This window comes from Ursus arctos, unplaced genomic scaffold (genome assembly GCF_023065955.2).
Source record: "Ursus arctos isolate Adak ecotype North America unplaced genomic scaffold, UrsArc2.0 scaffold_24, whole genome shotgun sequence".
Classification (NCBI taxonomy): Eukaryota; Metazoa; Chordata; class Mammalia; order Carnivora; family Ursidae; genus Ursus; species Ursus arctos.
Genome location: NW_026622919.1, coordinates 13172190 through 13189613, shown reverse-complemented (window position 1 = coordinate 13189613; position 17424 = coordinate 13172190). Strand labels below are relative to the sequence as shown.

The 17424-nt window shown below is 37.1% G+C and overlaps 1 protein-coding gene across 4 annotated transcripts in view; it reads left to right on the top strand.

The window, feature by feature from the left end:
• The window catches only part of HELZ (helicase with zinc finger), a 159317-nt gene that overhangs the window by 66741 nt on the left and 75152 nt on the right, over positions 1-17424 (top strand). For 2 of the 4 annotated variants that reach the window (XM_026512424.4, XM_048225749.2), the window contains 4 exons: positions 5336-5669; positions 6531-6661; positions 11863-12042; positions 12566-12667. In XM_026512424.4, the coding sequence (XP_026368209.1) occupies positions 5336-5669; positions 6531-6661; positions 11863-12042; positions 12566-12667 (747 nt within the window). Of the gene's footprint in view, positions 1-5335; positions 5670-6530; positions 6662-11862; positions 12043-12562; positions 12668-17424 lie in introns of all 4 variants that reach the window. The other 2 variants (XM_026512419.4, XM_026512420.4) reach the window with 1 other exon arrangement.

The window sequence follows — 17424 nt, the reverse complement described above, 5'->3', positions numbered from 1 at the left end:
AGTGCTGACAGCTGGCACGACGGGCCTGGTGTGTGGATGCACATTTCATCACTGCGATGGGCGAGGCGAGGCCTCTGTTACTCTGCCTCAGTAAACCCACGTATTGGCTCATCACCTTGGTTGGTTTTTGTTATCATTCATTTAGCCAGAAATTGTATGAAGTGAAATTCTCTATACAGCTTTAAAATTCCTTTAAAGTTACACTCAAGAGATATAGCTATTGCTAAGATTGATAGAGCCATATTTCTTCCAGCTAAGTATGATATTAAATTGGTCAAAATTTGCTTGGCTGCTATTCTGCTATTTCCCAAAAGGTTAGGAATTATGTAAGCTTTAAGGCGGATTTCGAAATGTGGCAAGCAATAATAGAAAGATGGTTTTTCTTTTTATTAAGAAATAGCTTTGCTAATTGTAGGATATATTTTGTATTCTAGGTGTTTCTGAGTTCTTAAATCTTAAAAGTACCTATGTTGTTTTGTATACTTGAAATCTTACTAATGTAATTTAGTTTTAGGCTGTTAATCTTTTTTTTTTTTTTTTAATATTTATTTGACAGAGAGAGAGAGACAGCCAGTGAGAGAGGGAACACAAGCAGGGGGAGTGGGAGAGGAAGAAGCAGGCTCCCAGCGTAGGAGCCTGACGTGGGGCTCCATCCCAGAATGTCGGGATCACGCCCTGAGCTGAAGACAGATGCTCAACGACTGAGCCACCCAGGAGCCCCTAGGCTGTTAATCTTATAGAAAATTAAATATTACGAGTTGTAACTTCTACCAGAAAGTCTGTTATGTCTGTATCTTGAACATATGACATATCTTCTGGGGGAAGTTATATTTCTTAGTACTTTTATTTTCTAGTGTCTCTACCTCAAGAGTTTTGTTGTGAGGCATAACTAAATGTCGTAAGAGGATTCTCTTATTGTTTTAAGACTGAGGTGAATTTTTCATGCTTGCTAAATTGTGATCAGGTGTTTTGGGATGGCAGGTTCTAAAGTAGATGTAATAGTAAAATTTTAATATATTGCCTTAGTTGAGAAAATATTACACAATTTCTAGAATTTGTTGGGGAATAGTATAAAGTAGTTGAAATGGAAATATGTTGCCTGGAAACAATCAGATTATTACAAAAATGTAAAATTAATTCAATGGACAAAATTTATTGAGTATTCAAAGTGTTAGGTTGTAGACTAGCCACTGCTGATTCTAAGGCAAACACAGTTTCTTTCTTCCTCAAAAGTTTGTAATCCATGAAACTAATATAACACTGTATGTTAATTAACTGGAATTAAAAGAAAAACTTAGAAAAAAGGGGAGACAGACCTTTAAATATAGAGTAATAATACAGTGTAATTTGCACCACAATAGAGAAACATACAAGGGCTCCACAGGAGAGCATCTACCCCACATTAGTGGGGAGAAGGAGGATAGTCAAGTCAAGGAAGGAATCACGTCGGCTTTTGGGAATCAGATGGTGTTTAAACTGAATTTTTAAAAAGATTTTATTTACTTTAGAGAGAGTGTGTATATGTGTGCGCATATTGGGGGATGGGCAGAGGGAGAGAATGTCAAGCAGACTCCCTGCTGAGCAGAGAGCCCACTGTGGGGCTCTACCCTATGAGCCATGAATTCATGACCAGGGCCGAAACCAAGAGTCAGACCTTTAACCGACTGAGCAACCTAGGTGCCTCTTGAAGCTGAATTTAAAAAAAAAGCAACAGGTAAAATTGTCAGATGAAGAAATAGGACAAAGGTATTTAGTTGGAACAGGATATGAGAATAATAGCATAGAATTTTGGGAGAAATTTGCAAGTTGGTCATCATAGCTGTAATGGAGGGCTCGTGTTGGGTTGGGTGGGGCAGTGAGAGGGAAAGCTGTTTAAACCTTACCTTTAGAGCCAGAGGAAGCTACTTATCATCAGACTTATATTTTGTAAAGATTCTCTGGTGGTGGTTTGGAGTATAGATTTGAAACAAGAAGTCATGTTAGGGGGCACCTGGGTGGCTCAGTCGTTTAAGCGTCTGCCTTCGGCTTAGGGCGTGATCCCAGCGTTCCGGGATCGAGCCCCACACAGGCTCCTCCACTAGTAGCCTGCTTCTTCCTCTCCCAGTCCCCCTGCCTGTGTTCCCTCTCTCTCTGGCTGTCTCTCTCTCTGTCGAATAAATAAATAAAATCTTAAAAAAAAAAAAAAAAGAAAAGAAGTCATATTAGGAGTTTGTTATAGTTATCCAAGTTCAGAATGTTAAGATGCAGATGAAATAGGAGAAAGAGGAACCAACAGGGCTTGGTGAATGTACGATGGGGATTGAAGGATGGTGACGGATACAAGGTCAGGGGTAACCTGGTTTCTGTCTTGGACACCTAGGTTGGTGAGAGTGCTATTGCCTGAGATGTATAATACATGGAAAGATTGGTTTGGGGTGACAGGAGGGGACATCGGCTGGTGATTGTGTTTTGCTTGTACTGAGTTTGAGAGCGTAGAAGCGAAGGTGTCTGTTTGACAGTTGGGTTTCCAGCCCGGAGCTGAGAGATCTAGGAGAGGGCGACCTCACTTGATGAGAACCTACAGAGTGAGAAGAGGACAGGGTGAACTTTTAGCAGGTAGCTGGTGCTTGGGTGGAAAATGGAGGAGCTGCTAGAAAGGTAAGAAGAAAACTAGGAGAGTATGACTTTCTTGAAGTCAGTAGAAAAGGGAGTTTCAAAAAAGTGGAAAGTGGTTGCAAAGTTTAAAAAAAAAAAATCAGAAAACCACGTATCAACTTTAGCAACAAAGGGACCTTTTTTTTTTTTTTTTAAGATTTTATTCACTTGAGAGAGAGGGAGAGCGCGAACGAGCAGGGGGAGGGGCAGAGGGAGAGGGAGAAGTAGACTCCCCGCCAAGTGGGGAGCTTGACTCGGGGCTCCATCCCAGGACCCTGGGATCATGACCTGAATCAAAGGCAGATGTTTAACCAACTAAGCCACCCAGGCGCCCCCAAAGAGACCATTTCTGAATGAAGAATGCACTATAAGAAATTTCTTTTCTCTCAGAAAACTTTTAATGACCCTAAATCTCATATGTGTGGAGTAAAGGAAAGTAAAAATTTAACTGTATTTGAAAAAGCATAGATAAGCCATGGGTTCCTTCTTTTTTAAAGCATGTATTTTATTACAAAAAAAGAAAAAAAACCCAGGTGAACATAGATTATATGTAAACTGGGGAGTGTAGTATACTTTTATTTTCATTTCATGACTGATTTTTATGTGAATCTTACTGCACGTTCAGTCTTTAAAGAGTCAAATGTAACTAGATAACATACAAACTGTAGTTCTTTAAATTATAATCCTACTTTTCCATTTTGGATCTAGTAAAATATGCATAGAGAATGAGAAGAATATAACATGATTTTTAAAAATTCCGTACACATGGCTAATACTGCTGGAATTCATTTAATCTTCATTTGAGTCAGATCATTAACTATTAACTTTAGTATGTATTTATACATGTTTTTGGAGTTTAAGTGTTCTTTTTTTAGGTTACTAATGGAACTTGTGAACAACTTATTTATTACATGCATAAGTAGCTATTCAGATGTTATATTCCTTAAAGATTTCTGTAACGATATTTCTCTATCCTTATACTTTTCTAACTTTATTATTTATTTTTTACTTTTCTAACTAAAAGTATATAAAATGGACATTTCAGCATTTTAATATGGTGTGTGTGTTTTTTTTAAGATTTTATTTATTCATTAGAGAATGAGGATGGGGGGAGAGGCAGAGGGAGAGGGAGAAGCAGACTCCCTGCTGAGCAGGGATTGCCAATGCAGAACTCTATCCCAGGACCCTGAGATCATGACCTGAACCAAAGGCAGACGCTTAACCAACTGAGCTACCCAGGCACCCTTTAATATGGTGTTTTAATTAGATTTGTTTTCCTAATATTGTAAGCAGATGTTTCCATTAAGGAAATGTACAGTGTTTTTAAAAAGAATTTATAAGATACTCTTAGCATCATGTATACAAAAGAAGATTTGAAGACAGTTTAGTAGAACCACTAAAAAGTAGCCCTTTCCACAAATGAGTATTTAGATTTTAAAACAGCTTAATTTTTTTCATTCACATAATTTTAAATCTTCCAGAGAAAAAGTAGAAAATGTTCCCTTTCCTCTTTTACTGCTTTGTCTTCTGACAGCCCCGTTTCAGAATGGCAAAGGAGAGGGATGTCCATTAGTTTAAATCTTTCTTCCACCTCCTATTTCTTGACCATGTAGATCTTGATTCTCCGTCCTTGTTCGACACACACCTTTCTCCCACTAACGGGCACGCATGGGAGTGCGAGTGAGTGTGCCCGCCGTTGACAGGCTGCTCTTCTCTTTGTAATTCCTGAATGGGATCTACTCAGTGCAGTCATGAACAAAAGTTTATTCTGGATGTTATTTGTTATTCGTTAACAGCATTGAAAGAAAAATTTCACAGTTTGAATCTTTTGGTAAGATCTGCTTGAGAAGCCTCAGTTTAATGAAGGTCCGTTGAAGTTTCAACACTGCGTTTCCTTCTGGCTTTAGGAGATTTTAAAGTTTTAATGGTCCCAGGGTGTGTTCAAGCCGACTTCTGTATTACTTAACATGTAGTAATATTTCATTTTATTAAAATACTATACTTAGCTTTATTTTAAATGTTCAGTTTTTATTTTTTCAAGATTTTTATTTATTTGAGAGAGAGAGTGACCGAGAGAGAGAGAGAGAGAGCACAAGCTGAGGGGAGAGGCTTGACTCCTCACTGAGCAGGGAGCCCCCAGGCAGGACTCGATCCCAGGACCCTGGGATCATGACCCGGGCCGAAGGTAGACACTTTAACTGACTGAGCCACCCAGGTGCCCCTTAAATGTTCAGGTTTTAAAAATGTTCGTGTTCGGGGTGCCTGGGTAGCTCAGTTGGTTGAGCGACTGCCTTTGGCTCAGGTCGTGATCCTGGAGTCCTGGGATGGAGTCCCGCGTCGGGCTCCCTACTCAGTGGGGAGTCTGCTTCTCCCTCTGACCCTTCTCCCTCTCGTGCTTTTGCTCAGTCTCTCTCAAATGAATAAATAAAATCTGTAAAAAAAAAAAATACTCGTCTTCTTCAACTCAACTAAGCATATGTCTTTATGTAACTTAGGTCAGAGTTTATTGACTTAAAAAGTTTTGTTGTTTCCAGCTTGGATTCATGACAGAAAGGTAATATATGGTTTGTAGCTCAATGGAGTGAAATTAATGATGAAGTGTTAATTTTTTGTATGTTTAAATTGACTGATTTAATTCTGCTCTTCTAGTTTTTTGTTTTTGATGTAAAACATTCAGACTCCTTTTCTGCTTCTGATTTAGGTTCAACCTTAAGGTGCAGTTGCAGATTCTAGCAAGTTTCATGCTCACTGGAGTTTCTGGAGGCGCAAAGTATGCTCAGAATGGACAACTATTTGGTCGCTTTAAGCTTACTGAAACACTTTCTGAAGATACTTTGGCTGGACGGCTGGTGATGACCAAAGTCAATGCTGTTTATTTATTACCAGTCCCTAAAGAGAAGTTAGTACAGACCCAGGGAACCAAAGAGAAGGTTTATGAAGCTACTATTGAAGAAAAAACAAAAGAATATATATTTTTAAGGATATCCAGGGAATGCTGTGAAGAACTTAATCTTCGGCCTGATTATGACACACAGGTGTGTTTTGAAGGGAGGCAACTGAATTATGGTTGTCTGTAGTATCCTTGTCAGCTGATACAGTTCCGGTTTGGTTTTCCATCTTCTGCTGTAACCAGAAGTGCAGTTGATTTGGAAGTGTTATAGAGGAGAATAGAGAATTAGATCTCTGGTAACTCTCGGAGGAAACCAATTCAATAATTATATAACATCTACAATGTTCCAGTCTTATACAAGGCCAAACTTTCTGATTAGAATTTTAAATCAGCAATAGAAGAACAGATTAAAGGAAACTAAGCCACATCCAGGGACATTTCTCACCTGAGATTGTATCTGCTTGTGTTCTCCTCTCTTTATGGTTTCTTAAGTGAACTGTGTGTTTACTCTGCCATATTTAACTGGAAAGCCAATCTTTAAAATTTTATTTATTTTTCTTTCTTCTTTTTAAACATAAAATTTGGTGATTATTGTTTATTCATAGTAAATTGATGCAGTATCCTAGGCCTGGTTTTTATCACTCAAGAGATGATATTTCACAATGTTCTACTGATTTTATCAAGTATATTATTCATAGAAATATGGTGGAACCAGATAACCTTTATTTAGATATGAAGTGATTCACAAGTACTTCATTTTCTTTAGATATAAAATGAGGTTAATAATGATCTATACATCATTGGTACTAGTAAATGAGATAATTTATGTAAAATGAACAAAGTAAATATTAGCCATAATAATTCTTATTAAAATAGGATTGCACTTAAAAAAAGTCTCTAAACTTGGCTTCCCTCAAAGGTTATCATCACAAAAATTTTTAGCAAGCTGTAAAGCACTGATGTTTGCATTCATGCATTTAAAAAAAAATTTTATTTTGTGTTTCAGGTTGAACTTCAGTTTCAATTAAATCGATTACCCCTCTGTGAAATGCATTATGCGCTAGACAGAATCAAGGACAATGGGGTTTTGTTTCCAGACACCACTATGACTCCAACCATACCTTGGAGTCCCAACAGGTACGGTAAAGGAGATGTCTCACTAAAGGAAGTTATGTTACTGTGAATTGAATCTCTGTATCAAATAACGCCAATGTAGTTTTATAAGCAAATTTGCTATATTCTCCAGGAGCCGTGTTTTAGTGGAGAAAGGAGAGTGAAAGAGCCCTTAAAAGAAACATTTGAAGTTCATCATGTACTTTCTTTACTTTTCCTCAGTTTAAGAGTTCTGTTGCTTTTCTTAACAGCCTTAATTTGATAGAATGCCAAGCAATTCAGGAATATTTCTGAGTATAAGTTGAATGGGGAAATCAGGCCCTTTTAAAGTAGTTCAAACAGTTAATTTAAAATGATTTTTGAATGTAAAAGACATTTTTATAATTTAAGAAAATAGAAAAGTATGATAGAAGATAGTATTTCAGAAACTGCTCTCAGGTTAATGGTTGTATAAATATTTTCCTGCTTAAACTCACTTTGGCACATCTTCATAAGTGTCTTTGTAAGGGTACTTCTGATTTGTTTGCAGACTGTGACAGCTGTGAGATGGCATCTTTCTTCTCATCCTTTTCCCTGAGTTTTTATGTTCTTGGCGCCTGCTGCTGCCCTGCTCATTCCACCTTTTCTTTCTTCCTTTCTTTTTTAATCTCAGTGGCTGTACACAATGGAAGTTTCTATATTTATCACGTGTCAATCCAGTCATGGTTGGGTGGCCCTGCTTCACCACTGATGGAGGCCCTGGTATCTTCAGTGAGTGGTTTCCACGGTTTCTCCCTGCACGTTGACATCCAGCTGGCAGGCAGGGCAAGAATGAGCACAGGGGATCACGTAGGAAATTTTTATGGGCCAGGCCTAGAAGTGGCATATAGCTCTTCCCCACATTCCATTTCTTTCAGTTCTAAAAACAGAACAAAGCACAAGACGCCTTACAACAGAAAAACCAAATCATTTCTCCCTTGTTTCGCTTACCCTTACTATTTTTTTCCCATTCTTCTTTTTACTGCCAAAATTCTCGAGCAGGAGTAGTTTATGTACTTCCACACTTCTTTATACTCATCCTGTGATCTCTGTTTTCCACTTCTTCACTCTTCTGAACGTAATCAGTGATCTACTAGTTGTAAAACTCCAGTCTTCTCAGTTGCCATTTGATTTACCTTCTTTGCACCCTTCCCCCTCCTTCTGTTCTTACAGCCAGTGTGTAATTTAGAGCTGGACTATGTAAGTAGCCTTCTTGTCAGTCTTCTGTCCTGCAGTCTGGTCTCTGTTCTCTGGTCCAGTCCACATATTTCTTCCACAGTTAGTTTGCTAAAACAATCATTTCATTTCAGTGGTTACAAATCTCTGAAGGTGTGTCCTTGATACGTGGATAGTCTGAGCAGCTGAACACCAACCTTTTATTATGTGGTTCCATTGACAGGTTGCTCCAACAATAGATTCAGATTTTTTTATTTTTTTCTACTTGACACCCCCCCCCTTTCCCTCTAAATCCCCATGCTCTAGCCATATTGAATTATCGTGAAGTTTCTTTAGTTGGCCCTACACTTAATTTCTTACAAATTTTAAAAAAAAGTTGTGGTAAAATTTACATAACACAAAACTTACCCTCTAAACTGTTTTTAAGTATATAGTTTAGTAGTGTTAAGTATATTCACATTGTCATGCAGTCAGTCTCTCCTGACCCTTCTCATCTTGCAAAACTGAGACTTTATACCCATTAAACTCAGAGTTTCCCCCTCCACCAATTTATCTGTAAATGATTTTCTCTCCCTGAAATAATCTTTGCCCAATATTGATGTATTGATCTATTGATCCATCTGTTGTCCTTTAAGATTTAGTTCAGCTCAAGTGCTTTCTCCTTCAAGGAGATGAACCTGACCCTTGCATTTTCATTATTGCAACAAAAATTTCTCGAGTACCTGCTGTTTGCTAGATTCAGTCAGTTTTGTGCTTTTAGGCACAATTTCTCTCAAATTAATTTTTGTCACTTGTGTACATTTCTCCTGTTTTCATTATACTCTGAGCTCTTTGAAGGAAGGGACCACGTCTCATTTATCTGTAAATCCTCAACAGGGCCTTACACATTATTGATGTGTGACATTTTTAAGTTACTAAGAGTTTCAGGTTTAAAGAAGGAGATTAGGGTTTCAGATGTGAGAGCACACCAGTAAGCCTTTAGGCATGTACTTGATATGTTTACTTCTGAAAATTATTTCATATAGGACAGTATATTCAAATACCACTGACTGCAAGTGTTAACTACAACAGTAACTAAGAAAATGTCAAGTATCAGGAAACTTCTGAGCAGGAAGAGATTGCATACCACTGTAATTTAAATAGTAACTAAAAGGTGTCTGAGTGGAGGAGTATACTGAGAAACCATTAGGCATTTAAAATCTTCTCTGGGATAAGGGGGATATAGATAGATAAATGAAGTTGCGAAATTATTCTCGAGCATGTGGTCTGTAAATTAATTATAAAAATGCATTAGACCAGGGGAAAAAAGGACTTTGAATTAATGTGGTTCAGGGTTTAAATAATTTTTATTCAGAATGAGCTTGTAGAGACTCTATTATTTTAAACTGTGAAAATCGAGATGGGTCTTACCGGCATGTGTATTGCAAGTCCTCCTCCCTTTATTGAGCAGGTGGGACACTAAAGACAACTTGTGCTCATTGGCCTTCCTCATTCATGACCAGAAACTGCAGAGGTGACCAACATTGATGGTTTCTGATCTGCTCTGAAGCATTTATTTACAGTGAAGCAGTTGCTAAGTAGAGTGGGTTATATAAATAAAGAGATTGTGTAATTTAGAGCTATACCTATAAATGCATCATGAATGTCTTAGATTTATGCTTTTGTATATAACTTACTAATTTGTTTCATTTATAAGTTCATTGAAGTCACCAAATTTGAAGAATTAGGGTATTTTTAAAACGTTCATTTATTTGTTTTTGGAAGCGTGTATTGGTCAAGTAATATGTCATTTTTCTGAATCCTCACTGAACGTAGTAATAGAAACTAACGTTATTCGAGCACTTATTATATGCTCAATTATTTTTCTAAACAGCTTGTGTGTATTATCTCATTTGATCTTAGAATGCCCATCTGATGCACATGTCATTATCTCCATGTATAGATAAAGGAGCCATTGGGGTCAGGTATGGATGCAAGTAACAGTTTACTGAACTAACTGTGGCTTAAACAAGTAGAGATAGAAGCCCAGAGGCAGGCGGTCTAGGACTTGGAAGGGCTCCACCGGACCATGCAGAACTGAGGTCTCCCCTCCTCTCCACCATAGAGCATGCTGGTTTTCCTTGATGTCTGTTACCTCTTGATTATAAGATGGTGGCTGTAGTTTTGTTTATCAGGATCCCATTCCAGCCAGGTGAGAGAGGAAGGCAGAGGAGCAAGAAGGGCTTTCTCCTAGTGAGGCTTTGTTTGTCTTTTATTGAGTAGCAGAAGCCCTTCTGAGGGACCTCTTCCTCTAAGCTCATTGACCAGAGTTGGAGCTCTGGCAGAGGAGGGTGAGAAATGGAGTGTTTTAGCGTTCTGGGCTCAGTAGTAGAGGAAAGCAGAGGAGATGCCATGAATGGTTTGAGGTAACCGATCCACAGTTCTCCACAGATACTAGATCTGGATTTAGTGATTACCTAAAGTAATTTCCTCTTTTACAGAAAATGGAACATTGCTGGGTGCTGGCAGAATTATGAGTAAATAAGCTGTTTAATGATGAGAGATTCTTTGAAGTAAAAAGCTTGAGCTTTAGTGAATGGTTTCCAGGAAATCTAGTGCCACTGGTCAGAGTTCTTTTGTTTTTTACTTAAAAATTTTGAGTTTCAAAAAAATAAGTAATGCCATGTTTATATAGTCGAAGTGTATTTTCCAAAGTTTTACATTTCCCCTGAGACTTTTGTTTGTTTGAAATTATCTGTCCGAATATAGCATTAGTTACAATTTTTAAAAACTGAAAGTATTAAGATTTCCCATGAATAACTAGTTTCTGATTGCTGTAGAGTACAGCCTCTGAGAGAAGGAATTTTCCCGTCTAAACCACGTTCTCGTCTTGCAGGATTATTTTGTAGGCACTTTGAATGTAGATTTTCTAAGCATCTCTTTACACACCCTTCCTATTTTTGTTCACATCCCTATCATTTTTACCATAGTTGTTGCAATATTTAGTATTTTAATTGTCGTTGTGGGAAAGAATGCCGTTGATTCTCCACTTGGTTTGATCCCTTTTAGCATCTGCTGTCCATTTAAATCTTGGAAACCCAGCCAAGTCATAGAAAGGACACTCGTAAGATAGATCCCATTACAGCGACCATTTGTGCTGCTGTGACAGGTGTTCTCTACCCTGAAAAATAGGACATATGTACATTATGTGTATGGGGGAAAATATTAGAAAACATTTCATATTGTTTGGCCTTTGATACTTTTTTTTTTTAAAGATTGATTTGAGAGAGAGAGAGAGAGAGAGAGAGACAGAGATAGCAACAGACATAGAGCACGAAGGGGGAGGAGAGGGAGAAGCGGGCTCCCCACTGAGCAGGAAACCTGCCATGGGGCTCGATCCTAGGACCCTGGGATCGTGACCTGAGCTGAAGGCAGATGCTTATCCGACTGAGCCACGCAGGCACCCACCCCTCTTTGATACCTTTTAAAAAAGAAACAAAACTGCTATTTTCTGAATTAAGAACATTGTAAATGTTTAATATCTCTTAACCAGGAACATACACATTTTTTTTTCCTCTTGTTTTAAACTTCACTAAAGAGAGCTTTCAGTGGACTAGAATTTGAAATTCGGTTTGTCTTCCTTTTGCATTTTACTTGCTGTGCAAAGAAACTAACACTTCTTTATTTCCAGAAAAAAAAGTTTTCTGATCCTTTTATGTAACAGAGGGAAATTAAAATTTTGAGACATTGCCATTACTATTTATAGACTTGGTAGCAGCTACGCTAGAAGTGTGTGTATTTCTTTAGTTATCAAAATCTTTTTGCACTTGGAATAGGACAAAGTAACTAAAGTGAGTTCGATCAACGTAGTGAAGTACCCTGCACTGACTCTGTTGGGTAATTTTCTGAAAAGAAGTTTTAGAATAAGCATTTGTTTTTGTAGATGCTCTGGTTCTTCAGTATTTTTACCGGTTCAGTAAAATTTAGGATTCTCTTGCGTTTTGTTTATTTATAAGATGCGTGTGTTTAAGATAAACTCTTATTTTCTGTAGACAATGGGATGAGCAGTTGGATCCTCGGCTGAACGCAAAACAGAAAGAGGCTGTTCTGGCCATTACAACCCCCCTGTCAATACAGCTGCCTCCTGTTCTCATCATTGGACCCTATGGGACAGGCAAAACGTTCACTCTAGCTCAGGCCGTCAAGCACATACTCCAGCAGCAGGAGACAAGGTGAGATGGTGGTATGTGCGCTCTGATTTCATCATTAGGGCACAGCCTCTGTCCTTACTGTGAGTACAAAGCTAAGGCTAGCAAGACCATTTTAATTCAGCTTGAAAAAATTAAAAAAAAAAAAAAAAAGAAGACCCACTCCAAAACCCCAAAGGACTAAAATTTGAATTCTTTTGAAACATACTGTTTTTAAAAATGGGCAACGTAGAGAATGATAGCTTTCAAATAGCCATCAAAACTCCCAAGTCTGCTAAGGAATCATGATACATGGTAGAGCCGAAAGAGTTGGGCGCATAAAAGTTCTGTGTGATAGATTTAAAAATAATTTGGTGGAACTTGTTTTCCTTTCACCTTAAAGAATAATAGTTTCCTGAAAACATCATTGAATAATGTGTTGGAGATTGCTGAATAGGTTGAGGGAAATGTATGCTGTTAAGATGGCCACTGCTTTTGTTTGGTATTATACTGCTTGAGTAGTTTTGTGTTTTATCATTCTTTTTATTTGCACCATTTATTTCAGCAGGATCCTCATTTGCACCCATTCTAATAGTGCTGCTGACCTCTACATAAAGGATTATTTACATCCATATGTAGAAGCAGGCAATCCCCAGGCAAGACCTCTCAGGTATTTTTTAAGGCTTATTATGTATCTGTATCATACTTTATTATTCTTAAGAAAAGGTGTCTGTAAAGATTTTAGTAACTTGGAGAACACAAAATCTTTTAACTGTATATTGGCATTTGGAAGTGATGCCTTTTGAAGCAGTCATTTAAAATTAAGGAAAAATTTAAAAGTCTTCCACCATTCATTTCTTAAACATTAAGTAAAGAGAAAGACATCCTTTTTTAAGCTTTGTATGTAAAAATGTTGTTACAATCTGAGCAAATTTTGATGTGTACCTCTAAAAGCTATTATGATGAAATAATATAAATATGATTTATTTAAAACAAATTTAATTAAAATTCCAGCATATTTTGCATGGCAGAGTAGTCATGCAGTAGATACAAAATTTTGACTGTGATCATGCAGGTAATATTGTAGAAGCTACATTTTAGAGAAGCATGAAATATTGAAATGATTTCTGCAATGAAGTGTAATTGACTGGTATTTACAATTTTTTGCTATCATTTAAGAGACAAAGTGTCAAAGAAAAGTTTACATTGATATAGAAAGGTCGTCTTGAATGTATATAGATATGAAATGTACTTAAATATGGATTGTGGGGGAATAAAATCCTTTTCTTCAGAAAACAATAAAGAATCATTAAATGGTTGTTTATACACCATTTGCTTTCATTGTTATATGAATTAATGTTTAGTTTTGCCATTTTACAAACTAATATGTCATGCCCTGTGTTGTTCGAATATAATTATTGCTTATAAATTAATTTCTAACCACACTTTTGAATCATAATCCACTAACTTTTTATTTCTAGTTGAGACCAGGCGTGGAAAAATGACATTATGCTATTTAATTCTTAATAACCACAACCAAAGCCATTTGAATGATTTTACGATTGCATTAAAAAAGAACAAAAGAGAAAAGGTGGTGTGGCCTGCTAACACAGGTTTTTATACCGTACTTTGTTTTCACTCTGGAAGATAAATTAGAGCAGAAATAATTATTTTGAGTAGAATCCAGTTGTATTTAATAAGAAAATACCACATATATACAATCACTGTAAATGAAAATGTGGTATTTATCACTGGATAAGTTCATCAGTAACTTTGTATGTAAGTTTGCTTCAGATTCTAATCTTTTTTAGTCATAAGTAAAAACTCAGTAGCTGGTAGCTAGTAGCAGTTTTGCTATGAGTGTTCTTACTTTAATGGAGGTGTTTCGTTTGCTTTTATTGTTGGTGTGTGTGTTTATGTTTGTGTATGTATGTGTTAGGTAGGAACTGTGACAACCTCAATTATCGTGGTGTACTTGGGCTTGGAAGCAATGGAGTAAAGCCCCATCATATCTTGATTGACCTAGGATAGGTCATTTGATAGTTGGGGCTGAAGAGTTGTTAGTAAACATTAACGTCTGCCATGTGACTAGCATTATGTTTAACTTTTCCCACGTGAAAATTATGTATTGAAGGTTATAATCCAATAGGTTGTGCATCGAAAAGTGTAGAATAAGAAGTTACGTCTCAATTGAATATATGTGTAGTTATAGGGGCCCAGATACAGAAACTTGCTCTTTAGCGGAAAATCTCACCTTTCCGTTAAGTCCCAAGAGTGGGTCAGGCAAAAAGCTGGATACAGATACAGAAGCTTGCTCTTTAGCTGAAAATGTCACCTCTCCATAAGTCTCAAGAGTGGTTCAGGCAAAAAGCTGGAAAAGTATTTAAATATAACTTTTGAGTTATTTCATTTAGTAAATGGAATAAAGTAAGAAAAGGCTTGGTTTTTCCTAAATCTTTTCTTTTTGTGGTCCTATATTTTCACCATGGTTTTTCTCTTTGGGAATGGTGTTAACTTGTGAATGTGTTACCTAGGAGGATAGTGCATTGAATTATTAAAACTTACTAGTAACATCTGTTATTACATTAACTCAGATTAATTTGTAATTATCCTGATGGACAACAAACATGAGAGGTATGGGAGATGGGATAGAGGAAATTAGCATGGCTGAGCACTCCAGGGAGATTAACTTTATCTGTCCCAGGATACAGGGGAAAGAACACAAGGGGGCACTAAGTGTCTGTGTGTGACTTTGAAGATGTGCTGTCTCTGTGGTGTAAGATGGTTGAAGAGTTTGCCTTCTGCTTCGTGTAGTCTAGAATGGGCCGTGGCAAATGCCATCAAGTGTGAAAATGATCCTAAACATTAAATAGTTTAGTACAGTACATATGTTTAAATAATACACACTTATGGTTGAAATGTATAAAATTCTATTACTTGCCAGGAGTTGAGCTTAAACTATTTGGGGATGGAGGTTTTAGAAACCATTTTAGATTATATTTCATTTTGGTTTTTGCTTCTTACTTCATTAGCATTAGTAGACCTTAAGATGGGCTAGAGAGGAAAACACAGTTTCTGTGTATGGTTCTGAAGATCGGTATCTGGTTCCGGCAGACTTATTACTTAGTAGATGGAGGTTATCTATGGAGAGAGTGTATATTTATTGCTTTCTGGGCAGATAGATGGTATTTGTTTTATACAGATCTTCAGAGTAATAGATTTTATTCTGGGATCATGTCTTTCTCATTCTGTAGTATCTTGTGTAATAACATTTTGGGGGGTTGTTTATTGTATATGAATTCAATACACAAATAAAATTTCAGTGAATTAAAATTACGTATTACCAGACAATCTCCTACTTTAACAATCATAATTCATGTGGGATCTGTGGATGGTTTGTTCCTAGAAATATATAAATTACTTAATTGGTGTCACATTTCATACTATCAGCTTTAAGGTGTCACTTGTCATTGTTCTCCAGTTTTGAAAAATGTTGGGTGTGTTTTAAATAATCTTATAGAGAGTGTGCACCTTAAATGTTGCACAAAATGAAAGACCAAGAAAGTACTTAAATCTTTTTAAGTCCGCATAGAATATTGTACCTTTAAGGAAATATAGACTTAACGATCAAACTCTGTCTTCTTACTAGCTTCAGCTTGAGGTGGCTTTCCAAGGTAATTGCAAAAAAAGTCAGTAGTGAGACTTAGAACTTCAATTTTTGTTTTTCCTTAGAGGGATAAGTGGTGCTTGGCATCAGTATTGATGAGCAATTGGAAAACCATTTTTCCAGTCTTACAATGAAATGTTCATTTAGGAAAGTATGGAAAATATAGAGAAGAACAAGAAAGAAAGTAAAATTATGTATAATCAACACACAGAGATAAATACTTTTAACATTTTGGAGTTTAGTTCCTATTAATTTCTATGTTTAAATGCACATTATTTTAGTTAATATTAATGGAATCAAAATGTATAAATGATTTTTTCAGATAATTTGTAAAATGTGATTTTTCATTTTTTTAAAAGTAAATTCCGTTTCACTGATCTGATTAAACATTTTTTATTAAAACCTAAAACATGTTGTTTAACATTTTTATATCTTTTATTATTTATTTCTTTATTTAAAAGATTTTGCTTATTTGAGAGAGAGAGAGTGCGAGCACGAGCAGGGGGAGTGGTAGGGGGAGAGGAAGAAGCATGCTCTCCACTGAGTAGGGAGCCCGATGCGGCCCCTGGGATCAGGCCCCCGGGATTGTGACCCATGCCCAAGGCAGACGCTTAACTGACTGAGCCACCCAGGCACACCCATTTTTGCAGCTTTTAGAAGTGATACTGGTTACTTTTACCAAGGTTACTGCCCTTCCTATCAGAGTAGTGTTTTTAAAATATATTTCTTTATTTTTCTAATTTATATTTATTAAATACTTTTTTTTCCCTGTGCTTAAAAAGTAATAACCAGTTTTAAATGTTTCATGAAAGGTGAGAACACATTTTAAAAGATCGTGAGATTAGGTTTTGTGCATATTACATTTGAGCTGCCTTTGAGATATCCTACAGTAGACAAATGTTAAATAAAAAGTTGATACGCATCCTGGAGATGAGGTCTTGGCTGGAGAGAGAAAAATGTACGAGTCACTGGAGTACTGGTGGTGATGGAAGCCATGGGCCTGGTGAGATGGACAGAAGATGAGTGTGTGTTGAGTAAGCCGGGGAGAACCCTAACCTAGAGAGGAAGAGTGAAGGCAGGGAGAGGTTGAGTCATGGAGGCTGAGGCCAGAGAGTGTTGCAGGGAGGGACCAGCCACAGAGCTGGATGCTGCTAACAGTCAAGTCCTGCGATGGGCCTGGAGAATTTCCAAAAGATTCAGTAACATGGACGTCTGTATCCCTTGGTTGGACCCCATGCTCTCTTGAGTTCTTTTTTACTTCTTTGACTACTTTTTGCCTGTTTCCTTTACTGTTTCCCTCTTCTTTTCCCTGCCTCTAAATGTTGGGGTAACCATCAATCATTCTCCCAGCTAGTTTCTTTTTTATCTGCACTTCCTCTCTAGCTGATCTCATCTAGTCCCAAGGCTTAAATATTATCCCAATTGTATATTTCTTGTCCCAGACATTCTCCTGAACTTCAGACTTATATATCCCCCTGCTTATTGAATATCCCCACATGGATGTCGGCTACTGATTTTGTCCACAGCTGAATTCTGTTCGCAATTCAAATCTGTTCCTCGGTTTCACTATCTTTGTAAATACCGCTGTCATTCATCTAGTTTCAAAGACGCAGAATCATCCTTTCTCTTAAATTGCACATCTGGTTCACTAAATCCTGTCAGCATTACTCTCAAAATGTGTAGCGAATCCAACCATTTTCACGTGTTTACTGTTGCCACCCTGGTCCAAGCTGTCATTTTTTTCTTGTCTAGATCCTCAT